General features: G+C 45.1%; 1 protein-coding gene across 4 annotated transcripts in view; it reads right to left on the bottom strand.

Moving 5' to 3' along the window:
- ADCY2 (adenylate cyclase 2) overlaps positions 1-26,378 on the bottom strand; it is a 430,270-nt gene that overhangs the window by 24,828 nt on the left and 379,064 nt on the right. For 3 of the 4 annotated variants that reach the window (XM_059916085.1, XM_059916083.1, XM_059916084.1), the window contains 2 exons: positions 12,799-12,883; positions 8,175-8,333 (listed from right to left, as the gene is read on the bottom strand). In XM_059916085.1, the coding sequence (XP_059772068.1) occupies positions 8,175-8,333; positions 12,799-12,883 (244 nt within the window). The remainder of the gene's footprint in view (positions 1-8,174; positions 8,334-12,798; positions 12,884-26,378) is intronic. The other variant, XM_059916086.1, reaches the window with a different exon arrangement.

Genomic DNA, 26,378 nt, shown 5'->3' with positions numbered 1-26,378 from the left:
TCTTCATGACCTTTTTTTTTTTTTTTTTCCCTCAGATTCCATATATATGTGTTAGCATACTGTACTTGTTTTTCTCTTTCTGACTTACTTCACTCTGTATGACAGACTCTAACTCCATCCACCTCACTACAAATACCTCCATTTCACGTTACTTCTTAATTACACCAGAGAGAACTAGTGAAATTCCCCAGACTACTTATTCTATTGTATTAGACACCAGAAATACTTGTTCGGGATTTCCTTTTGTTTTTAAATAGACTATAGTCTAAACTAAAAGTCTAAACTATAGCTCATAGTTTCACCCATAGACATGAGGAAAATTACAATGTCTTGTAAATACAATTTCAAGGTGTCTCCACACATAATTTTCCCCAGCATATAGTGAGACCTTCAAGTTCAGTGGAGATTTCATAAAGGAAGCGTTATTATGTGGGCATGGGGGCTGGTCCTGGGCGGGAGGATCTGCTCTCTCACCGGTGCTGGTGCATCAGGGCCCTTGGATGGCCTGTCCCGGGCAGAACGGCCAGGTGCCAATGTGGGCACCCTGCATCACGGGAAACACTCCCTCTGCCAGGAAACGTGAGGAGAGTTCTATTACACAAGACGGCGACCTCTGAGTGGAGGAAAGAAAGCTAGTGGCCGGTGTTTCCTGTGTGCCTGGCAGAGGGAGAGAATCTACCCTGCATAGATGTTACCAGTGTGCTCTGCTCTCTGGGGCACTCAGATGAATCCCTTAGCAGGGAGTGAGCACTTCAACAGCACCGTAACTCCAAGGTTTGGTGGCCTCTCAGAAGAGCCATTCTTCCTCCGCTGAGGTCTCATGACACACACATCGGGGCAATGGCAACCCACGGCAGGTCACAACCACTTCCTGGGAAAGATAGACTTGTGTCGTCTTCCTGTTCTCAGGGCCGACCACCTTGTACTGCCTTCTGCTACTGCCTGCCAATCTCTATTAAATACATGAACAATAGAATCAAGGTTTTTCTTTTCTATTCTGCTCTCAGTATGGTTGAGTTGGCTCTTTGTGCAGACCTAGACTTCCTCTCTCTGAAAAGTTGTTTTTGTGAACACTCATATCCTCGGACGACGACCTGTGGCACGTGTGATCGCCAAGCTTAGGTTCCAGTAATGCTGACCAAGCCAGGGTGTCAGGGTAACGGGGGAGTGAAAAGCCCCTAGAAGCCTCTTCTAGTTAAAAAGGGCAGTTTCATAAAAGTAGTATAAACTCCACTGACTCCTCCACTCTTAAGGAAAAGGGGTACATCTAGCAAGGCAAGGATATATTTTCTGTACCCTGCATTTCCCCGCTGTCTGCTGACATCAGCCAGAGTGACCGTCTGGGGAACGATGATGACGAGAATACACACAATAATCGCCAGCACTGCCTGAGTGCCCACCGCATGCCAGGATGCCCACCCCTCTGAACTCTCCAGCAGCATTAACTCGCCCCTGACTACAGTCCTAGGAAGCTGGTATTTTTATTCTCAATCTACAGATGAGGAAACTGAGGCACAGAACAGTTACATTACTTTCCCAAGGTCACAGTTACCAAGTCTGATGCAGAGGTCACTCTTATAAATGCTACACTTTATACTTTACCCTGCATTTCCTGGATGACCACAGACTGTGCTGCCTGCACCTGGGGCAGCATGGGGTCTCGACTCACTTGTAGGTCACGTCACTTTGCCTTTCTCCTTTCCCCTAGAGTCTTTAAGGGTATCTGGGGATGGGAGATAAGGAAATGCAAGACTGAACTGACTGACAGTTTGGATATGAGGGCTGATTTTAACCACACTGGTTTGGAGTCTAATAAAACATCTTCAGGTTGACACTCAAAATTGTCCTCTGAACTCTTGCCCCAGAACACCTAGGTTGTTGGAGCTGGAAGAGGTCTGATGGGTCATTTAATTCCATGGTCTTCAAATAGGAATGCCTGGGAGAGTCACCAATGGGGCTTTCAAGAAGGCGACACCTGGGCTGCCCAACGACCACCTGAACCTTGCCCCTGGGGTGGGCTCCAAGCATGTGCATCTTTTTGTAAAACTCCATGGGTTTTCCTGCTGTGCAGTCTTGATTAAGAATCACAGGACAAATGAGGAATTGTTAATTCAGGGGAGTTTGGTGACACACCAAGGCTCTCACTGACTTAGGGGCCAGGCCTAATCTCTGGAGTCCTGCTCTGGCACTCCACAGGCTACGAGTGCTACTGGGGCCTTGGACTGCAAACTGCTCACCCACCCTCTCTGACAAATGGGTCACTTGGAGCTTTGAGGAAACACCAAGGGTGAGTGGGGATTTCTGACCCCCTAGTTCCTGACTCAGGGTTTCCACAGGGCTACCCTTGAGAATCAGGGAAACTTCACAAATGGGAAGCTTTACAAATTCACTAGCGCTAATGAAGCGTGCAGGGCTTAGAGCCATACCCTAAACTCATGAGAGGTTCCCTCGGGTCTTTGGGTTGCGCTTGGGGCCAGAGGGAACCACAAGCTGATTGGCTGATGACCCGAGCTTATCTTATACTTCCAGAGGATCTGGGGTGAGGGTAGGGCAGGTAGGAAGCCTTGGAGGAGATTTTGGAATTCAGGGTCTAGCACGGGTGACCCTTGTCCAGAACATAGCTGCCAACAAGAATCTCGCTGAGCTTTAAAAGTGGAAGCTTAGGGCTTCCCTGGTGGCGCAGTGGTTGAGAATCTGCCTGCCAATGCAGGGGACACGGGTTCGAGCCCTGGTCTGGGAAGATCCCACATGCCGCGGAGCAACTAGGCCCGTGAGCCACAATTACTGAGCCTGCGCGTCTGGAGCCTGTGCTCCGCAACAAGAGAGGCTGCGATAGTGAGAGGCCCGCGCACCGCGATGAAGAGTGGCCCCCGCTTGCCGCAACTAGAGAAAGCCCTCGCACAGAAACGAAGACCCAACACAGCCAAAAATAAATAAATTAATTAACAAATTAAAAAAAAAAAAGTGGAAGCTTAGATGCCATTTCAACATTCACTCACATGCCGCCATTCTGCAAAACAAGCTCAAGTTATGGCAAAATCATCACAAGGCAGCTGCATTTCTGTGCGCACTGTCCTTTTCAGTTTATTGAGCGGGACTTCAGTTCTTTCCCAACTCTGGATGAAAACTTGGGACAACCCCATGACTCTTCTTGTCATTCTCAGGTAACAGGAGTCCTCTTATCAATACTTTAAGTATCCGATCTAACGAGAAGTCAGAACTCAGATCCCAGTGGAATGTGTGGCTTTTCTCCTTCCCCAGTGTGGGCCTGCTGGGCGGTGGAGGAGTGTCTGCAGGGTGGGAAGGGGGCACGGTTGGCTTCTACTCTCCCTCTGCTCCTCATGTTTCTGCTCTGACCCTCCCCAGCTGGCTAGCCAGGTTTTCCAAAGCACCCAGGGCTGGAGAACAGGGCAAGAAAGAAGGGTCTGTTGGAGGAGGGACACGTTCCATTAATTACATCATGCTCCCAGGGAACTTAAACCTGGTGGACATTTTCATGGGTTATTTGAAGACTCTCCGTCACTTCCCCCCAACACGGGACATCCTGCCAAGGTTCTCCTGATGTGGACCACGCACTCCCCTCCTACTTGTGACTACTCTCTCTGCCCCGGGCTTTCTGGTTAGTCTTCTACTTTCTCTGCTGGGGCCCATTCCCCCCTCCAAGCAGCTTTTCAAAACAGGATCTAAAATGACCCCATGCCAACTGTTTTTCTCCGGCTTGGTCCCTGGAAACATTCAGCAAGCTTTGCCCCCCCAAACCCTCATAGTCCCATTACATCCCCACCTGCAGCCCCCAACCCTCTTGGACCAGACACTCCAATAAGCCCCTGCCCTCTGCATTTAGGAACCTACACGTCATCTGTGTCCCCCAGATGGAGTTGCTGCCCCAGGACCACGTAGGGGCCCAAGTCGTAGGTACACATCCCAAGCTGAGTGGTTATGGTCTATTTATGAGGCAAGAGGTAAAGGGAGGATTCCCCATGTCCCTTTAGGAGGGGGCTCGCTTCTCACTATATTCTGTCCCAAATCCCTCTTCCAACCTCTACTCTCCCAGCCCTCGTGTCCCTGAGAGTGAAGGGTTGAGAGTTGTGTAGCTCTTGCATTTGTAAATTCTGCACACTGTTTAGCAGCCCCTTTGGAACATGACACCTACTGTCTCTTGGTGTCATGGGCTGACATTCACTTTAGTGTGCTGTTACACAGACACACAGGCACGCACAGCCCCCCATGAGGGCCTGCCACGTGCCAGGCTTCATACCAGGAAATGGGGTCACAGAGACGGACAACGCAAGCCCTGCTCTAAGGAGCTTAGAGTCCAGTTGGAGAGACAGCGCAAATACAAGGACAGGAAAACAGAGTGTGATTGGTGCTGCTTACACCCAGGTGTGGGACGTCTGCTTGGTGTGCCCTAGGAAATGGCCAGAACTTGCCACTAGCTTGGGGTTCCAAACTCCGGGACCAGCGCTTTCTCCTGCTGACTCAGGCCACAGTGAGGAGGAGAAGCTCCCATCTTTCACATCCCCCCTCGGTCCCCAATTGTCAGCTAACGCCTAATTTATTCAGGGGAGTCAGATCTTTAGAAAGCACAAAAGCATCTCTGAAAACCTGTGGCTTTCTAGCCTGACTCTGTAAGGACTGCGTTGTGGGAGCTGCCTGGGGGAGGTTCGCTGAGAAGGGGGAGCGTTTGTGTGTCTGGTGAATTGCCCTGCACCGCAGTGACGTCTGTGTCTTGTTTTGATCAAGCCTCAGCTCTCCCGCAGTGAGGCTGCGTGGCTCAGAATCACACATAACCCTGACCACCGGGGACTCGGCAAAGGGGCGACAAAATGCAGTCTTTTCAACAAGTGACCAAAGCTAGCTGGGATGTCTGTTCAAGGGACCTTTCAGATATGTTCCTGCCAAAACACAGCCATCTGGAGAGCAGGCTTTGTAAACCAGCGGGCTCTGTCTGGACCACAGAGCTCTGTACCAGGGTCTGAATGGCTTGAGGGCCCGGACCTGGTCAGGACATCAGCAGCTGATGGAGAAGCTTGAGGATGTGTTGAGTAAAACCAGCGCCCCGGGGAAGGAAGAAGAGGAGCTTGCAAAGGTGGACACGGCAGCTCTCTGCCCACAGGCCCGGAACACAGGTGCAGTGAACAGTTTTAAATCGAAATAAAGATCTTTTTGGAATTATTGTGATTAAATCATTCTTTACTCCATATTTCTGAAGGAAAACGAGTTTCCTCTGTATGTGCATGCGGCGGGTAGGAGAATCAAAAGGCCCTTTGTGAACATGGGTCCTGGCCAAGGTCATAGGTCATGTTTCCAAGGAATGTTCCAGAAAACCATGGAACATTAACCATTACTGTGGGACTGAAAGCCACACTCCTGTCTACCGCATGCTCTAAAAATAACCCTGGTCCAGCCTCTGCATTCAGAAGCTGTGGGTGCTCAGCCCCCCCCACAGAGAGGGAGCCGAGGAGGTGATGTCGTCAGATAAGGATACAGCGCAAGGCGATTGTGTGTGTTTTGTTGTCCACGCTAGTCAGGCCCTGAAAAGCTGTGGGAAGGCGCCTCCCTTGACAGATATTGATAAGTTCCAGGAGGCAGTGTTCTCAGGTTTTGCGTAAGTTTGGGATATTTGCTTCAAAGATGACTAAAATTGAGTGTTTCCTGCATGCCAGGTACTGCTCTAAAAGTTTCGCATGGGCTTCCCTGGTGGCGCAGTGGTTGAGAATCTGCCTGCCAAGGCAGGGGACACGGGTTTGAGCCCTGGTCTGGGAAGATCCCACATGCCGCAGAGCAACTGGGCCCGTGAGCCACAACTACTGAGCCTGCGCGTCTGGAGCCTGTGCTCCACAACAAGAGAGGCCGTGATAGTGAGGGGCCCGCGCACCGCGATAAAGAGTGGCCCCCGCTTGCCGCAACTAGAGGAAGCCCTCGCACAGAAACGAAGACCCAACACAGCCATAAATAAATAAATAAATAAATAAATAAATAAATAAATAAATAAATAAACCCAAAGTTAAAAAAAAAAAGATTCGCATGAATTATTGCTTTTAAAATTAGTTATAGTCTCTGTGAGGATGGAGCCCGAGGTCCCACAACTAAGAAGTGCCAGGACCGGGACAAGAGCTTTGCTCTCAATGGCCAAGCAGGGCCCAGCAGGTAAGGAAAGCTGGCCGGGGCCCAGGAACCTCTCCTGTTCTGGCACTGGCTATGCTCTGCCACGCCCAGTTTGGGTCTGGAATCCTCAGAAATGATCCTCCTCCAGGATCCGCGTGTTCGACAATGGGCAGAACTTTCCCTCTCAGAAGCATCAGGGAAGGAGACAGGGGGAGAGAGAGAGAGAGAGAGAGAGAGCGCGTGCAGGCAGGGCGCGTCTATACGGCCCTGACAGTGAGGTGGGGCCAGCAGCCTGGACCGTGTCCACGCTATAAAACAGCACAGACCCCATCACCGTTTGGCTGCAGGAGGTCAAACACCTCAGCCTGCCTGGCCTCGGATCACAAGCTTGGGATGACGCATCCCCAGGTCAGGGAAGTGGGTTCTTTCGCCCAGGGATGAAGTCAATTGAGGACAGGAAGGGCTGAGTGTGACAGAAGTTAGGCATCCGGCCGTCGGGAAGCCAGAGGGACGGGGCAGAAATCTGCCATGCACTCAAAGGGGTCTCTTGGTAATAACCTGGTTATAAGCATTTTGGAAAAAAAACCAAAAAACAACACCGTCCTTTCTGAGACTCATGGTGGGAGCCCTCAGAACCTCTAGGCAACGGGCTAGGGGCTCTCCTTCTCCTTCAGACCCTTTACGGGGCTTCTCTTCTGCAGTCAGGATTCCCTGTGAGGACTGGAGTGGCAGACCTGCTTCACTACCGGTCTGATCTTGAGCAGCGACTGGAGGGCATCTCTGTCCCGCTGAGCAGACATCAGGCTGCCCTGACCGCAGGCTGCCCGACGGGGCCCGCTGTAATTGTTTAATCCCCAACAGTTACAGTGGCTGCTTGAGTAGCTCCCTCCCTTCCCCAAATATTTAACCTAACCAGCAAAAACTGGCCTTGATGGCACGCTGGTAAGGAAGCGTCCTCCCACACCAGGCAGAGGGTGGTGACCCCTTTTGTGACATATTTGGAAGCCCAGTGCCTCATATTGCACGTTCAGAACTTAACATGGCTGGGGAAGAAAAACTAGGAAGAATGAATCAACTTCATGCTAAGATGTTCACAGGCGAGTCTAACTCACTATTCCCAGTTGACCTCTATACGACCAGTCAATATACTCTTGAAAATGGACACATTCAGGCCAATGTCGAGTATTTTGAACACTGACATGTTTGAAGTGCCACAGGCCTCTAGGTCACTTCCAGGAGCTTTTGGCCCTCGCCAGCCCACGCCTTTCCCTGGCCAGCAGCCCCGCCTCTCCCCATCCCCTCTGCCTCTCCCCACCGGCCCCGCCTCTCCCCACCAGCCACACCTCTCCCCATCAGCCCAGCCTCTCTCCACTGGCCCCACCTCTCCCCACCAGCCCAGCCTCTCACCACCAGCCACACCTCTCCCCATCAGCCCAGCCTCTCTCCATCACCCCGCCTCTCCCCACCAGCTCCGCCTCTCCCCACCAGCCACACCTCTCCCCATCGCCCAGCCTCTCCCCACTGGCCCCACCTCTCCCCACCAGCCCAGCCTCTCATCACCAGCCACACCTCTCCCCATCAGCCCCACCTCTCCCCATCAGCCCCAGCCTCTCTCCATTGCCCCGCCTCTCCCCACCAGCCACACCTCTCCCCATCAGCCCAGCCTCTCTCCATCGCTCCACCTCTCCCCACCGGCTACACCTCTCCCCATCAGCCCAGCCTCTCTCCATCGCCCCGCCTCTCCCCACCAGCCCTGCCTCTCCCCACCGGTCCCGCCTCTCTCCACCAACCACACCTCTCCCCATCACCCCACCTCTCTCCACCAGCCACACCTCTCCCCATCAGCCCAGCCTTTCTCCATCACCCCGCCTCTCCCCACCGGCCCCGCCTCTCCCCACCAGCCACACCTCTCTCCACCAGCCACACCTCTCCCCATCAGCCCAGCCTCTCCCCATCGCCCAGCTTCTCCCCACCAGCCCCGCCTCTCTCCACCAGCCACACCTCTCCCCATCGCCCAGCCTCTCCCAACCGGCCCCGCTTATCCCCACCGGCCCCGCCTCTCTGACCTCATTCTTCAGGCTCCTGGCCAGGAAGTGCTCAGCCACGTGCGCAGGGAGCACGTTCTCCAGCAGCACGCGGTTCAAGTTCTCCATGGTTTCTATCTCCTCTCGCTCTTTTTTGAACTTGTTCTTCCATAAGAAGTCTAACCTACAGTAATATTCATTCTGTTACAAGAGGACACAGAGGTAAAGAAACAATAGGCATCTTGTCCTGCCAGAGAGTGGAGGTTTTAAAGAGAAAATAAAAAGAATGAAACAAACCTAAAAAAGAACCCCCCCAAACGGAATCGTCACCCTCCCTACCAAGCCCTCAGTTGTCCCCAAATGTCTCTCATTCATCCTCGAACATGGATTTCCAAAATGCAAATTTGGGAAAGAACCAGCCTCAGAAACAGAGAAAACAGCTATACTGAAGGCTTGAAAGACAAAAATGACATGAAAGCTTCTTACATAGTCATGTTAATAAATGGTGGCTTGAATTATTTTTTGGAAAGAGCTGTGATAGAATATAAATAATGAATAAAGGAAAAATGGAAAATATATTAGTAGAGAGAGTGCATTGTTTCATGATTTGCATTTAAAAAATAATAGTGTTCATTTGTGGCAGTTTGCCTTTAACAGCTGAAAATCAGTTTTCCTCTACGACAAATTATGTAATTAAGTACACATTGAAAAGTATGTGTTTTTTCATTTGGGATTGCACTGTACTGAGAAAATGACATTATATTTAGACAAAAGTTCATTTTGATATAATTTAATTAAGATGGTGCCTGCCAGTAAAAACATATGTGTTCATGCTTTATAATGTATTAAAATTCAATGTTTTTAAAAACCAGCTGTTATTAACACTGTAGAAATAGAGAGACCCGTTTACTATCACAGGGTCTCTTTGGTTTGTCATCATTTTGTATCTGCTCTGATGTATATAATTTAATATAATGAAACAGCCTTGAATGAATCTTCCTGTAACAGAAGGGCCTAATAGACTGTATTTCAGCACAGATAGTAATTATTGACAAATAAATGCAAAAATGAACTAAGTGGAGGGAGTTTGTTTTATTGGTTTGATTAACTATACCAATGACAGCACAAAGCAAAATAAAACACACATAAATGGCCTCATGCACAGATGGCAATTTCAAAAAAAATTCACAATTTGAAACCTGAAAGAACAATGATCATTCACTGAAATTAGGTTTGCTTCAAACTATGTATGATATACTCAAAAATTACTCCTCCTCCTCTGGGGAGGCAGTTATTTTTAGCTCATATAACAAGCCATTTTTAAAAAATATTACAAAAGAGATATTTTAAAAGTTTGCTTATATTAAATTTTTACATTACTGACACATTTTCCACATTCTGTATTTATGGAAATCATGCTATGCACGTACTGGAAAAGGCCTCTCCCTTGGAGAGCAGATTATTTATAGATTTTTTGGGGGGGATAAACTAGTGGTGTGGCCGGTATTAAAGTAAAATAACAGAAGCAATCTACGGTGGTGGCATCGAGAAGACACAGGTACACACCAAAGATCAGATGAAAATGAAACATGAGATGAAGCCATGGAGGCAGCAAGCCCAATTCGTGTAAGTTTGAAAGGTTTTCGTAAAGCACGTGAGGAGTTGCTCAGGTTTTCTGAGGGACTGCTACGGCACCACGTGCAAGCATTCTTTAAGTCTCCTACTAAAGGAATCGGAGCACTTTGGGACCAGCTACCTTGGACTGAGAGTGACCTTCTGACAAATCTTTCCCACTCCCCTCCCCAACCAGTGCAGTCTGCTGCAGAACCCTTGCCTTGAGGCGCAAGGATCTTAAAAACTCATGTGCAGTCCCCCAAAGGAAGACAAATGTTTTTATTCCAAACCAGTTGTAATGGACTTAATCATGTCCCCAAAGAGATCGTTCCAAGTCCGAACCCCGGTATCTGTGCCTGTGACTTCTCTGGAAATAGAGTCTCGGCAGATGTAATGAACTTAAGGATCTCAGGATGAGATGATCCTGGATTTAGGGTGGGCTGTAAATCCAATGACTGATGTCCTTACAGGAGAAAAGAGAGGGAGATTTGATGCAGAGACCCAGGGAGGCTGCGTGAGGAGATGCAGCCAGGGGCGGGGAGAGTTGCTTCCTCCGTGACCCTGACTCAGGGCAGGAAAGCGCTCTAAGGACTTTGTGACACTTCAGCTAAAACAGCAGCCCAGCTCCATGACCTACAGTCAGTCCTCACATCACCCCCCATCTCTCAGATTCCATCTGGGGCCGCTCCCCAAATGCTTAGGGGCCCAGATCCCACTCAGACGTGGAATTTGTCTTCATGAGCTCTGGCGTGATGGGAGAGAGAGCAGGAAGAGTCTTGAGAGGGCGTCCAGGCCGCATCTGGGACCCCACCGACCCTGTCTGCTGTGTTTCACGTCCTACCACAGCCTCGAGGGCGTCCCGTGCTCTGTCTAGTTCTGAAAACTACCTGAGAAACTGGGCTGACACCTTTCTGCGTGGTCTCTGGGTAGGGGCGCAGGCAGCACGTGATTCCACTTTCTCTGGGATCCCCAACTCTCGCACACAAGGACCTCGGCCTCACTCTCAGGCACTAGGTTGCCACCGCCCGGTTCCATACTCTGAATGAGCCCACCTAGGATGCAGACCCTTGATGGCAGAGGGCTGCCCTTTAAGCTTGGGTGAAATACAGGGGATCTTTCTTTTTCAAAAGAGGCCCTTGAGTTGGCTTGCATTTCTGTCACAAGCTAGGTTTCAGTACAGAGAGTGGTACTGTACTGTCGCTCTTGTCTAGGATGTGTTATGTTTTCATTAAGGTTTCTGAGATGCCTACAGCAATATTTAGTATAGTCATTTTCTTAGAAAGCAAGTACATTGCCATCATTTCAAAAAAGATGGTCATGGGCCAGGGGAGCCATTAGGACAAATGATAACAAAAATAAGTTGCAAAAAGTCTGTGCTATTATTTAAAACATATTCAGAAAAGAGGTAACTCTGAGGCCATGGATTCTTACAACACTTGAAAACCTTATTTCAAATATCAGACGTTTGTTTATAATACAGTTGTATTTCCGGAAGGGTGTGCAGAGGAAGTCTATATCACAGACTTCACAGTTCTTGTTATCCCAGAAGACTTGGGATCTCAGTAAATCATTCACTTAATGATTTTGGACTGAAGGTCCGCCTTCTGGCTCACCTTGGTATATCCTTGGTTCTAGTTAAAGAGTAACTGTGGACACAATTAATCCTGCAGGGATTACTACTCTTTAGGCCTCTAGATGTACGTATTACTTACCGTTACACTAGTGACAAAAAAGGAAACTGGTATCAGCACTATCACGTTAAATGAATGCCTGGCCATAATACTGCATACTTTTGATTATTTATTTAAATCATTTAGGGGGTAACTGATCAGTGAGCAGCCATGGGATTCGACAACATTTGTGTAGTGGTATTGCCTGTATCTTATCTCAGTGATCAATAAAAAAAGTTGGGAGAATTCAATTTGATTCTAGGTAATTAAAATATATTGCTGTGAAGCAATCTGAGTGATCATTCTAGTAGGAGAAACTGCCTAAGAATGCGGAACCTAGCATGTGCCGGGGACAGAGGTGGGGAGGGTGATGGGGGGACCGGGGTCTTCTAAGCTCTGCATCAGGACCACAGCGTAGCTCTAGGGAGACTGGTGAGAGCTGCACTGAGGGTTCCAGGGAAGCATGCCCCTTGCACGTTCCCGGGAAGATGGAAGAGGATGGATGGCATTCCCGGGTGCCGGCCTGACTGTCACAGATCTTTTCTCTGCTCCGACTGTGCGATTATTAGCAGCTTCCTCCTGGTGAGAAATGGAAGCCAGACCCAAACTCCCCAGTTGATAGTTTGCCTCTCAGATAACTTAACTGTTTAGAGATGTGTATAGAATTTAATTGGCATTGCCTCTTCCCTGGTTATCTCCGAATAAATCACTTATTTGTTTCATGCTATCCATCAAAGAAATTAAAACAAACTTTGGTTGAGGCAGAGTTACCCGGTATGGGATGAGTCTTTGGTCTTTGGGTGATTGTCCTTGTTTGCAGGCAGAGAAAGAATATTGCCCTTAAAAGTCCTGTACCTACAGGCTCCACGGGGAGGCCAGAAGCGGGCACAGAGCCCGAGGAGGACGTTTCATTTGCATCACAAAATAAAATTTTTGAACAAGGGACCATATTTCTAGGGATAATTGCAAGTGACAGCAGGGATACTTAATACCCACTTCAAAGAAAAAGAAGCCATACCTTTTGAAATGCAGATGAAAACCCCAGGCAAGGGGACATTTTTTTCCAATTAGTGTCAGCTATTGAGGGAATACATTGTAGGCTTACAGAAACCTACATATTTATTTTGAGACTTAACAGGAAATTCATTGATTCACACTTCTACTGTTCACAAAATCTGCCTCTTAGGGGAAAAAAAATGAGAGGCCTTTTTCTTGTGTCTATAGCCAAGCATATACACCTTGTGCTACCTACTTTTCTTTTAAGTGATAAGATGATTCTGATGCTTCAACGTTTGTGTGCATGAAAGCAATGGCAATGCACGTCAGCAAAGTATTATTAATACAGCACTTTAGAGACGTTACAGAAGAAACAGACTTCTTACCTGTCTGCCCAGAACAAGTAGTGTGATGAAAAATATAAAGAGAGACACTGAGCCCATGGTCTTTAGGTCTTTCCAAATGCCTGGTCTATTAGAAAACAAACAAACAGACGAAAACAATACAACAAAACAACATACACACAGGACTTAGAATTCGTGCGTGAACAAATTTCAGAATCTCTAGCGCTTGTCTACATTCTACACCAACCAGCCAAACACACACACACACACACACACACACACACACTTCAAATGTATTTGCAAACCCAGATTGCATCAGAAGAAAGCAAAATAATCCTTATTTCAAGAGCTCAGTAAAAGAAAAAAATCTTCCAGATGAATATAGACTTCTTACTTTATACCAAACTCTAGCAAATATAAAATGAAGAGCAGAATATTAGTAATATTTTCTTGATATTTCTGGGATCAATATGGATAATTGGATATATGACTTGTATTTTTTAGTAATTATTTGCAGAATGAGACAGTATGCTAGAAATTAATAATCATGGGAGATATAAAACTGAAGTAGGGAACTTTATTTCTATAAGCTACTCTGACATATGAATAATATACTTTCATATAACTTTCTGGCAGGCGCTCCTTCTTATTCCTCCTTTCATGGGGTTTTGTATCACAAAGGCATAAGACAGATGGAAACCCTTGGCCCACTGCCCCGTCAAGCTCTTACTGTGCTGGCTGGGCCCTCCATCCTCACCATGACCTTCTAGGCAATGACCACCCACACATCCTAGTTGGCATGTGTGGTGGGTCAATTTTATGTGTCAACTTAAAGGTTCTGTTTTCGGTTCTCGTACAGCATACAAGGAGAAATCGACTTGATTCCCCAGGGTAATCCTGCATCGCCGACAAGTGATTATTTCACACGTATAACTGTAAACGAGACTTGAGAACTTGATTATGTACGGCTGCCATGTCACATAAGCAGCGTAGCTTGTATTTAATCAAGTATAAACAGCGAGTCATCAGTTTCTGCTTGGGAGTTGAATACGCTTTGAGATTTTCCTGTTTCTCCATAGAAGGTTCGAGGACTGATGAGATAGTAAGAGAAATGGATAAAGAACTAAAGAGCGCAGGTGGGCTTTGACGTAAGTAACCCTGGTTGGAATCATGACTCCCCTGCTCTAGTGAGCTGGGGACCTAGGATAAACCCCTCCAAACCTCACTTTCCCCATCAGCCAAAGGGGGTACCAATGCCCATCTTACTGGCTGTCTTGGTCACTAGGTCAAATATTTATGTACCTGGCATAGAGCCTGACATACAGGAAGCACTTCATAAATGGCACTCATGATTTTTAGTATTAACTACACAGTGATAAACAAGAGGATGGAGCAAGGAAGCTAGAGAAAAAGATAAGAAAATGCAGGTTGGTGGATTTCATTAACAGAATGACAGATCCATGTGCAAAAGAAAGGCAGATTCCTGCAGAAATGAGGAGACAGAATCTCCGGTCCCAGTGGCTGAAGGGCTTAGGACCTCAGAGAACTCTCCAGAAAGGCTATGCTTGTACTCAGGGCTCTTTCCTCCTACCAAGCCAACTGTGGCTGGGAAAAAATCTGAGCTCAACAGCCATAAGGAGGTTACCAGTTTCTCTCTAGGAATGAAGTGAGCTGACAAGTGTCACTTTCCTGTCTCAGTAGTAGTGATTTTAAGAAATGAAGTTCCTTTTTGAGCTCGTGGCAGCTGTGTGTAATAGCACAGTTGAAGTGACTGCACTTCAGATGTTTATAAGCAGTGCAAACTCCAGTGACTTTTAGGGACTTTTTTTGGCCACACCATGCGCGGCATGTAGGATCTCAGTTCCCCGACTAGGGATTGAACCCATGCCCCCTGCAGTGGAAGCGTGGAGTCTTAACCACTGGACCTCCGGGGAAGTCCCCAGTGACTTTTAAACTCATTTCCCCCCATATTGACTACACTGACAGGATATTGACCAGTTAATAAAACTGGTACAGGGAATTCTCTGGCAGTCCAGTGGTTAAGACTCCGAGCCTTCCCTGCCAGGGCCCGGGTTCGATCCGGTTGGTTGGGGAACTAAGCTCCCACAAGCTGTACGGCATGGCCATTAAAAAAAAAAAAAAAAAAAGTGGTACAACATACACAACAGCGTGCAAGAAGCTGGTACAGGCTGTTTTTAACTTTCACGTTGCTTCATGAACATCCTATTACTTTACCATTCCAGGAATCCTAGAAAACTGCTATGACATCCCTCCCTTTTACCCATCACCCTATAAACCTAAACTGAGAGTAGAATGTTAACTCCAAGGTCAGGATCTTACAGTAGCTTCATCAATGTAACCAATCAGAACTCAGGTCCCACGTGCATCCCCAGGTAAGGGACCAGATGCCCCAAATATACAAAGCCATCTCCCGTCCCTCTCACTGATGGAGAGTGGGAGGTAAGACCCTCTTTATGCAGTTCACGGGCTGGCTGGGTTTTCAGATAATCACACAGAAAATACATGCAAGCAGCCTAGAGGGAAAAATCCTTTTCTGGGACTCCTCACGCTAATGCATTTAAACATAGGTTTAGGGGTACAAATAACCTCTACCTATCTCCCAGTTCCTGAGCCTTAGTGAGGAAGAGTGGTGGGTGGAGGTGGGGACTTGGGGGAAGCAAGACTAGGAAAGGTTCTCATTGCTGGACCGGGCAGTGCACTGGGAAGTACAGAACTAAATGGACCTCAGAGATAATGACGCACAGCACAGCCTGTAGGATAGACTTGGGTACCAGTCCACAGATGCCTTTTTCCCTTCTGACGTTCTCCGTCAACTAGGGAGACCTGTAACCTGCTGTCTTCGCTTTCATTTAGATTTCTCAGAAACTTCTTTTATTCATCCAGCCCCAAAGAACTGCTGATTCCAACGGGAGTCCATCTCTCCCACGTGGGCCCCTCACAGGCCACGGCTGATGGGCTCCTGAAGCTTGAGGGATGAATTTCTCCATCCACAGATCCATTCCTGGGTTCCTTGCTCTTTGTGTGTATGCAAGAGAGGCTGGGAGGAAAAGGAGTGGGTATTATGGAGGAGACATCGGGACAGAGAGAATAAAATTCCACGATGTCCTCTGGCAGAGTCTAGTCAGTTGTGTTGATCATATCAGTTTCCCAGACCTTTTCTTTGAAGTGTAGTTGATTTGCAATGCTGTGTTGGTTTCAGGTGTACAGTAAAATGATTCAGTTATACATATATATATATTCTTTCTCAATCTTTTCCATTATATGTTATACAAGATACTTTGCTATATAGTAGGACCTTGTTGTTTATTTTATATACAGTAGTTTGCATCTGCTAATTCCAAACTCCTAACTCCCAGGATTGCTGAAACAAAGTGCCACAAACCGGGTGGCTTAAAACAACAGAAATTTATCATCTCATAGTTCTGGAGGCCAGAAGTCTGAAATCAAGGTGGCGGCAGGGCCGTGCTCCCTCTGAAACCTGCAGAGAAATCCTTCCTTGCCTCGTCCTGGCTTTGGTGATCGGCTGGCCACTGTATCACTCCACGTCTGTCTTCATCATCACGTGGTACCCGCTCCCCTCCCCCCATGTGTCTCTGTCTCCACATGGCCATCTTCTTACAAGGACACCAGTCATATTGGATCAGGGCCCACCCCACTCCAGCAGGACTTGATCTTAACTAATTACATGTGCAATGATCCTATTTCCAAATACGGTCACATCCTCAGCTACTGGGGCTTAGGACCTCAGCATGTCTTCTTTTAAGTGACACACTGACACATTAACAATTGTATCGGCCATTTATATAAAAATGACAGCAACTTAGTCTGAGGTCTCTCTCTCTCCCTTCCCTTTAAGTTTTAGGGATGAAATCCACTTTGGACTTCCACATGTTAGGGCTGTGCTATCACTCTGTCATGAAGTACAGAAGACAGAGCTAATATAACTGAGAAGGTTTCTAACTCTATGATTTTTAACTTGACAGTTTTAGCCAAAATGTGACCAGATAGGCTATTTTTCATCCTTAAAAATGGGTTCTGGAGACACAGACACCCAAATGTGCCTGTAGCCACACACTAATTTACAGCTGACCCTCACCCTGAGGCTGTTAATGGAGCAATCATTCTGGCCCTCAAGTTTCCAGAGTCCAAGAGAACAAAGAAACCTAACAAATTGGGCAAAGGATATGGAATTGCTTGGTGAACCAGTCTCTAACCTAAAGGCAAACAGCTCCGTGACATAAAAATGACATTTCCATTGCTTTCAGGAGAGGATGCAGTCCAGGTATGTATACACAAACATAATTAACATTTCAAAACATTCTATTTTCTAGGTGACATAAGCCTCTATTTACTAAGAAGAAAAGTACCTCAAGAAACCTAGTTTCTGTTGTGTTGGTAACAATATACGAACTGAGTAAAATCAGATCTTCCCAGGTCACTCACTGGGATCAAAAGTGGTCTGACCTCTGGGACCCTGAACCCCTGAGGCCTGCGTTTCATGAAGAAAAGTCCCACAAAGAGACAATGGCTACTGCCCTCCCTCTTAACGTGAGACCCTGTTGTTCTGCCGCTGATGAAGCTCTTTACTTCTGGCTGTCCCTGTGAGTAAGTTAGGAAACGCCTGGCTTTGCCCACAAGGAACCTCTGAATCCTCAGCCATCTTCAATGTCAAGCGATGCAAAAAGCTCAAGTTTTGGCCAACTTGTTGCTGCTGCAAGATGAATCTGCTGTACCTTGCTCAGCACAGGACCAAGACCTCAACTACAATGTCAGGAGACGATACAATCCGAATAAAACAAAAATACCCCAGAAAGGAAACGTTGGGGTTAAAATGCCAAGGGCAAAATAAAGACAGCCAATTGCCCTGTCGGGAAATCTTCCTCTAAGTCTGGCTGGCGAAAGGGCAAGGAATTGCTGAGATGCATGTGTTAGTACCACTTTCCTGATATTCCCTCCTGGCCTTTCAGGTGAGTGGCATACAGCAACCTGTTGATCTCTGCTTCCAAGCTCTCCTCCCTCCGGGTCACCAGTGCAGTGGCTGGGTCCTGGCCAGGTGATGCTGGCTCGTGATGAAGCGTGAGGATGACAGCTCAGCCAAAATTCCTGTATTCCACTGCTCAGAATCAGCAGCCATCAAAGCAAACCTATTTTCTGATGGCTGACCTGGTTTTTTGCAATGACCATCAGAGCTGTGGTCAGACAGGAGAGTTCTAAAACAGCTCAGTCGTTTAAAAAATACACCATTCCTTTCCAATGATTGGAGATGCATCATTAATAAGTTTTCTTGACCAACTGAGTCAGGGGTGGGAATGACCTCTGCAGACAGTTTGTGTTTGGGTCTTTTGACATATTTTTTCAGCTATTTTCTTTCCAGTTCTATTTAGACATAATTGACATATAAACTGTATAAGTTTAAGGTGTGCAATGTGTTGATTTGATACACTTATATGTTGGGAAATGATTATCCCTATAGCATTAGCTGACATCCTCATCACCTCACATAATTACCATCTCCTTTTTGTGGTGAGAACATTTAAGATCTACTCTTTTAGCAACTTTCAAGTATGTAATACAGTATTGTTAGCTATAGTCACCATGCTGTACCTTAGATCCCCAGAAGGTATTCATGTTATAACAGGAAGCTGGTGCCTTTTGACCAACATCTCCCCACTTCTCCCACCTTTCCCCAGCCCTGGGTAACCACCGTTCTACTCTGTTTCTGTGAGTTCAGCTTTTTTAGATTTCACATATAAGTGACATCATACAGTATTTGTCTGTCTCTGGCTGGCTTATTTCACTCAGCATGATGCCCTCAGGGTCCATTCATGTTGTTGCAAGTGGCAGGATTTCCATTTTTCTCATGGCTGAGAAAATAATATCCCTTTATTCCTTTTTCTCCACATCCTTGCCAAAACTTGTCATCTCTTGTCTTTTTGATGATAGCCATTCTAAGGAGTGTGCAACATTTTATTGTGGTCTTGATATGCACTTCCCCGATTATTAATAATATTGAACATTTTCTTGTGTCCTGTTGACCATTTGTATGTCTTCTTTGGAAAATGTCTATTCAGTTCCTCTGCCTACTTTTATTTTATTTTATTTATTTATTTATTTTTAAAAAATTTGTTTATTTATTTATTTTTGGCTGTGTTGGGTCTTTGTTTCTGTGCGAGGGCTTTCTCTAGTTGCGGTGAGCGGGGGCTACTCTTCATCGCACTGCACGGGCCTCTCACTGTCGCGGCCTCTCTTGTTGCGGAGCACAGGCTCCAGAGGCACAGGCTCAGTAGTTATGGCTCACGGGCCCAGTTGCTCCACGGCATGTGGGATCTTCCCAGACCAGGGCTCGAACCCGTGTCCCCTGCATTGGCAGGCAGATTCTCAACCACTGCGCCACCAGGGAAGCCCCTCTCTGCCTACTTTTAAATTGATTTTTTTCATGTTGAGTTGTATGAGTTCTTTATGTATTTTGGATATTAGCCCATTATCAGATATATTATTGGCAAGTAGTTTCTCCCATTCTGTAGGTTGCTTTTTCATTTCGTTGATGGTTTCTTTTGCCATTCAGAAGTTTTTTAGCTTGATGTAGTTCCACTCACTTATTTTTGCTTTTGTTGTTTGTGCTTTTGGTGACATATCCAAAAAAATCATTGCTAAGATCAATGTCGAGGAGTTTTTTCCCCCTGTTTTTTTCTAGGCATTTTAAAGTTTCAGGTCTCTTATCCATTTCAAATTAATGTTTGTTAGTGGTGCAAGATAGGGGTCCAATCTCATTCTTCTGCATGTGGTATTTAATTTTCCCAATACCATTTAGTGAAGAGACTATCCTTTACTTATTGAGCATTATTGGCTCCCTTGTCAAATATTAGTTTATCACATATGCAAGGGGTTATCTGGGCTCTGTATTCTGTTCCACTTGTCTATGTATCTATTTTTTTGTCAGTACCATATGGTTTTAATTACTGTAGCTTTGCAGTGTAGTTTGAAATCAGGAGTGTGATGCCTCCAGCTTTATGCCTCTTACTCAGGATTACTTTGGTTATTCAGGGTCTTTTGTGGTTCTATACAAATTTTAGAATTGTTTGTTCTATTTCTGTGAAAACTGCTAATGGAATTTTGATGGGAATTGCATTGAATCTATAGATGGCTTTAGGTAGTATGAACATTTTAACAATATTCTTCTGATCCATGAACATGGGATTTCTTTCCATTTGCTTGTGTCTTCTTCAGTTATTTTCATCAAAGTCTTATGGTTTTCAGTGTACAGATCTTTCATCTCCTTGGTGTAATTTATTCCTAAATATTTTCTTGGTTTTGATGCCATTGTGAATGGGATCGTTTTCTTTATTTCTTTATCAGATAATTCATTGTTAGTGTATAGAAACACAACTGATTTCTGTATGTTGATTCTGTATGCTGTGACGTAATTGAATTTTTTGATTAGTTCTAGCAATTTTTTTTTGGTGGAGCCTTTAGGGTTCTCTATGTATAAGATCATATCATCTGCAAACAAAGACAATTTTTCATCTTCCTTCTAATTGTATGCCTTTCATTTCTTTTTCTTGCCTGATTTCTCTGGGTAAGACTTCCAGTACTATGTTGAATAAAAGTGGCAAGAGAGGCACCCTTTTCTTGTCTTGATTTTAGAGGCAAAGCTTTCAGCCTTTTTTCAATGAGTATGATGTTAGCTATGCACTTGTTATATGCCAACTTTATCATGCTGAGGTGTGTTCCTTCTATACCCAATTTGTTGAAAGTTTTTTATCATGAGAAGATGTATTTCATCAAATGCTTTTCCTGCATTTATTGAGATAAGAGATCATATGATTTTTATCTTTCATTCTATTAATGTGGTGTATCACACTTATTAGTTTGCATGTGTTGAACCATCCTTGTATCTCAGGGATAGATCCCGTTTGATCATGGGGCATGATCCTTTTAATGTGCTGTTCAATTTGGCTTGTTAATATTTTGTTCAGAATTTTTGCATCTATATTTATCGGAAATATTAGTCTGTGGTTTTTTTTGTTGTTGTTGTTTGTTGTTTTTTTCTTTTAGTGTCCCTATCAGGCTTTGATATCAGGGTAATGCTGGCTGCATAAAGTGAGTTTGGGAGTGTTCCCTCCTCTTCAATTTTGGGAAAAGTTTGAGAAATATTGGGATTAATTTTTCTTTAAATGTTTGGTAGAATTCACTAGTAAATCATCTGGTCCTGAGCTTCTCTTTGTTGGAGATTTTGATTACTGATTCAATCTCCTTCCTCATTATTGGTCTGTTAGGACTTTCTATTTCTTCATCATTCAGTCTTGGTAGGTTGTATGTTTCCAAGAATTTATCCATTTCTTCTCTGTTGTCCAATTTGTTGGTGTATAATTTTTCATAGTAGTCTCTTATGATCCTTTGTATTTGGGTAGTATCAACTGTAATGTCTTCTATTTCATTTCTAATTTTATTTATTCCAGTCCTCTCTCTTTTTTCCCTATGGCTAGTCTACTTAAAGGTTTGTTTATTTTGTTTATCTTTTCAAAAATCAGCTCTTAGCTTCACTGATGTTTTCTATTGTCTTCTTGGTCTGTATTTCATTAATTTCTTCTCTGATCTTTGTTATTTCCTTCCTTCTGCTAACTTTGGGCTTAGTTTGTTCTTCTTTTTCTATTTCTTTGAGGTGTAATGTTAGGGTTTTTATCTGAGATCTTTCTTTTTCTTAATGTAGGCATTTGTAATGATAAGCTTACCTTTAAAAACTGCTTTTGCAGCATACTATAGGTTCTGGTACCTTGTGTTCCCATTTTCATTCGTTTCAAGTTATATTTTGTTTTTTCTTTTGTATTCTTCTTTGACCATCGATTGTTTAGGAGTATGTGGTTTAATTTCTATATATTTGTGAAATTCCCAGTTTTCCTACTGTTACTGATTTCTAGTTTCATACTATTGTGATTGGAAAAGATACATGGTATAATTTCAACCTTAATTTTGCTAAGACATGTTTTATGACCTAACATATGATCTATTCTGGAATGTTCCATGTGTGCTTGTGAAGAATGTGTATTCTGTTGCTGTTAGATGGAGTGTTCCATATGTGTCTGTTAGGTCCATTTGACCTAAAGTATAGTTCAAGTCCAATGTTTCCTATTTGACTTTCTGTCTGGATGATCTATTGTTGAATGTGATGTATTGATGTTCTCTACTATTATTCCATTGTCATCTATTTCTCCTATCATATCTACTAGTATTCGCTTAATTTATTTAGGTGTTCTGATGTTGGATGCATATATATTTATGATTTTTATATCTTCTAGATGAATTGACCCCTTTGTCAATACATAATGACTTTGTTTCTTGTTACTGTTTTTGGATGAAAGTGTATTTATCGGATATAAGTATAGCTACCCCTACTCTCTTTTTGTTTCCACTTGCATGGAATATCTTTTTCCATTCCTTTACTTTGATCCTATGTGTGTCCTTAAAGCTGAGGTGAGTTCCTTGTAGGCAGCACATAGGTGGATCTTGTTTTTTTTATCTGTATAGCCACTCTATGCCTTTTAAATGGACAATTCAATCCATTTACACTTAGAGTAAAATTGATAGGTAAGGGCTTAATAATGAATTGTTTTCTAGCTGTTTTTTAGTTCTTTTGTTCCTTTCTTCCTTGATTTCATGTTCCTTAAAGTTTTGCATTGCTGTATTCATATGTGAAGTAGCACTCACTTCCTGCACCCTTTACTAACTGTCTTCAGGGCATAAATATCTTCCTCCAGCCCTGCTAGTGCTTCTGAGGCTTTCTGGACCTTCTGTGGATACATCTCTCCACCTTTCTTGCTCCTTCTTGTGGCAGAATTCTAAGCTTCTATGCCTTCTCTCCATCCTGCAATGCACCAGGCCGACTGCTGACAGTCTTCCTTTTGTTTTCCCAAACAAAACTTGCTAAAGCTCAAGTTTGTGGTCTCTCTCTGGCCCTCAGATTTCAGTCAGCTTTCTGTGCATGCCCACTAGCTGTTGGTCCAAGCTCCCTCTCGATGCTGTCATCGGGAGGGAATATGCACAGGGAGCTGGCCACAGGGTAGGGGTGTGCATGAGGCATGCGGAACAATGAGGGTGCCCGTGAGCCAGCTGGGGAGATCTGTGGGTGAAGTGTTCCCAGCGGCTTGTGGGTGGGCTCCTTGACAAAGGCAGTAATGCAGTTAGTGGCATCTGTGTTCTCTTAAAGTCCTCTGAGAGTCCTATCTGCTCCTCTCCCAGCTTGGTAGCTTCCTGCACAGCTGGCAAGCCGGGTGCTCACAGGAGAAGTCACAGAGTGAGAACATCTCTCTTGGACTTAAGCTGTGCCATCTTGGGGGAAGGGTGGTGTGGACGGACAGAGTCAGACTGTTTCTCTTACCCACTTCAGCATGTCCAAACTCATGTTTTTTTCTCCAATGGTGTGCTAGAATTTCTCCTCTGAAAACCTGGACTTCCGCAAAGTCTCTCTCTTCCATGGGTCACTGGCTAAGACTGTTTTCCAGGGGGCTCCAAGGCCAAGAGCTGCTGAAGCTGGATTACATGTCACTGCAGGGTCCACAGCCAGGATCAAGGTCTGTATGCCTACTGTCCAACACATGGGTGGACAAGACTCCTCCTGGATCCCATATGGTGCTGGGTCCCACAGCTCCTACAAAGGCACTTTCCTCCAAGGATAGATTACAAATTATTGTTGGGGACAAACATGAGGGATGTCTTATTCTGCCATGATGTTGACAACACTCCTCCCTTATCTTTTTGGACCTCCACAGTTCTTCAAGGTCTTTCCAATATCACAGTCAACTCTGGGTCACTTAACCAGCCTCCAGCCAACAGGTTCACTCATTCCCTAGGTAGGCTACAGGAACTTAACCTGCAAGTCTCCTTTTAGCCTTATGGTGAAACACAATTTTCTAATAGAGAGATTTTGTAAATTCTTGAGAGCAGAGACTATATTTTATTCATCTCTATGTGCTTGGACTCCAGCAATCAGGTCTGGAATATACAGGGTATTCAATGAAACTGTGCTGTAAAGACAAAGGAATGAGTGGACAAATAACTGTGTTGGTGTGAAATCTAAGGGGTTTCATTTATAGACACTTTTCCTCCTCTGGCTGGACACAGATGCACTGAAATCCTATGCAATCTTCCAGAGAAGGTGACCCAGTGTCATCCAAGGACAGATGGATCAAAGTCTCATGCTTTTTCCGAGTTATTCACAAATGCTAAGGACTGCAGACAAATTCTGGCACTGCCAATGACTAACATAATAAGGGATAAGCTCATGCTTAAGGAAGAGCCCTGGAGGCAGCTGCAGGTCAGGAGAAATGATCAAAGTGGGGCTGGAGAGGTAGTGCTGGCCTTTTGCTATGGAGAAATGATGCACCCTGATTAATGCAATCATGGTTTCATCCTTTGGAGAAGAGTGATTTTAAATGGGAAGCAGTTGGTGCATCTGATATCGTGGGTCTGTGCACTGGGCTTTAGCCTCATGCATTGGAGAGCTGATGATAAGAAGTACGTACCCTATCTAGTCTGGGGGCCCAGGCTCTCTGAAGTTTCCTTCTTCCCCTCAGTCTAAAATCAAACAAAACAAGAAACAGCCTAAAAATTGAGTATCTTCCTACAAGTGGGTCCAAATCACAGGGCATTTTCTTTTTTAGGTTAGATAACAAAGGAGCTCACTAATGGTTGCTTTTTATAGAAGAAAAGAAAGCTTGGTAGAATTCGAGCAGCCCTAGGACAACTTTTTTTGTTGTTCTTGTTAACTTAGGCAACTCAGATTACTGACCTCCTTACTCTACCTCCCAGCTCTGCTACTAGTGGCGTCAGCTACAGAGAAACAAACGTGTGTATTCCATACTTTCTGGAGATGGCACTGGAGGGGGAGGAGGGGAATTAGGAAGGGGAAGAGAAACTGAGATATTAAATTTGAAAGTAATTTAAAATCTTTTTGGTATGAACTTGGATATATTATGGGTTTGACTACAGATTTGGAATACGGTTTTCATTTAAAGGAGGAGACTTTAAAGAAATGTCAGGTGCCTGGAATGCCTCTGGACCATCTCTCCCAGAGGTGGATGCATACTGCTCCTGCCTTCTTCCTGAGCATGACTAATGCCGCAGTTCTTCCTCCAGGCTTTCAGTGAGCTCATCATCAGTTGATCCCTAGCTGGGACACTGTCAAAATGTTACAATATGCCGAATTCTAGCCATTGGGTTTTCCATGAGACACAGAAAAAACAGAGAATGCAGAACCATGTTGAAGGTGCTTGACTCACGGCTCCATCGCTATGGAGCATTTCCATGGCTATCCTTGGTATGGAGCTGTTGCTAAGGTCAGGAAGTTAAAATTATGCAGACATTTCTACCAGCAATAATCCAGAGCTTCTGAATGATGCTGGGTACTCGATATAACTGCTGCTTACTTATACACTTTATATGCTGCCCACAAAGTATTTATTTTATTAGGCTAAGTGCCCACACAGAGCTGGTTAATGTGCTGGACTCCTGGTTAACCCCTCTGTTCAAGCTCTCCATCCTCCACACATCTTTAGAATAGAAGGCATATTTCTAGCTTTCAGGTGAATTAACGTAATGGCTGGGTCCACGTGAAATGATAATATTCATCCTTTGATACTCTTCAGTTCTGCAAGGAAAAAACGCACAGGAAAGATCTGACAACGTCTTGCAGACTCTGTAACGAGCCTTTGTCAAGGGAAGGGAACGTGTCCTTGAAACAAAAACAGCTTCCAGCAATATCAATGGTTATCACGATCACCATCACCATCACCTGTAAAGCATCCTCAGTGGTGTTGGCTGAGGGCTTTGGGAGATGGTGTCATGGACCGGAATCGGGATTGTTGATTGATTGATTCAACAAAGCATCTCGTACTCACAGATGATATGGAAGACTGTTGTAAATGCCAAAGAATTAGGACATGGATTTTTCTGGACTTCCTAAATATCAGACACTTCTGAGCTTCCTTCACCATGAGGTGATAGATCACAATCACGTGATGGCAGGTGAAGTACTGGGACCTTGCTGGCCTCCATTCGTATAGATTTTTAATGGCACACCCTCTCAAGTAGACTTTTTTTTTTCTCCTGTAAAGTTGGCTTTCCGCACTCATGAATCTTACAGATTATCTTTGGTATCCTTTTCTGAATCATTCATTGATCTGGAGTCTTTCTAGTGCATACTTTTGTTTTGTTTGCTGACCCTGCTGGCAAAAAAACTCCCTGTTGGCTTGTCCGTGATCAATGTCAAATTTGGCTTGGAAAAGGCCCCTGAAACATGGTGAACTCACATATAGGACAACAACACAGTCCAAACTGTGTATTCAGAAGATGGCCCAGCAGTCCCCTGTAAACAGAGATGCTGAAACCGAGCAGGACCCTGTGGGGCTCCTGGGCACGGAAGCTTTTCTTTGTCCCCCATTTCTTGTTTGTAGGGAATAGACTCCAGCCTCTATGACCTTCCCTGAGTTCCAAAGGGCAGATTGGAACAGTTGCTAATCCAGGAAGGGAGGGGATGCAGAGACAAGGGAGGAGACCACCTGAGGGCAGATCAAAGGAACCAGAGAACCTCATCAGGAGACCACCTG

This window comes from Balaenoptera ricei, chromosome 3, assembly GCF_028023285.1.
Source record: "Balaenoptera ricei isolate mBalRic1 chromosome 3, mBalRic1.hap2, whole genome shotgun sequence".
NCBI classification, from domain to species: domain Eukaryota; kingdom Metazoa; phylum Chordata; class Mammalia; order Artiodactyla; family Balaenopteridae; genus Balaenoptera; species Balaenoptera ricei.
This window is presented reverse-complemented; position numbering and strand designations above follow the sequence as displayed.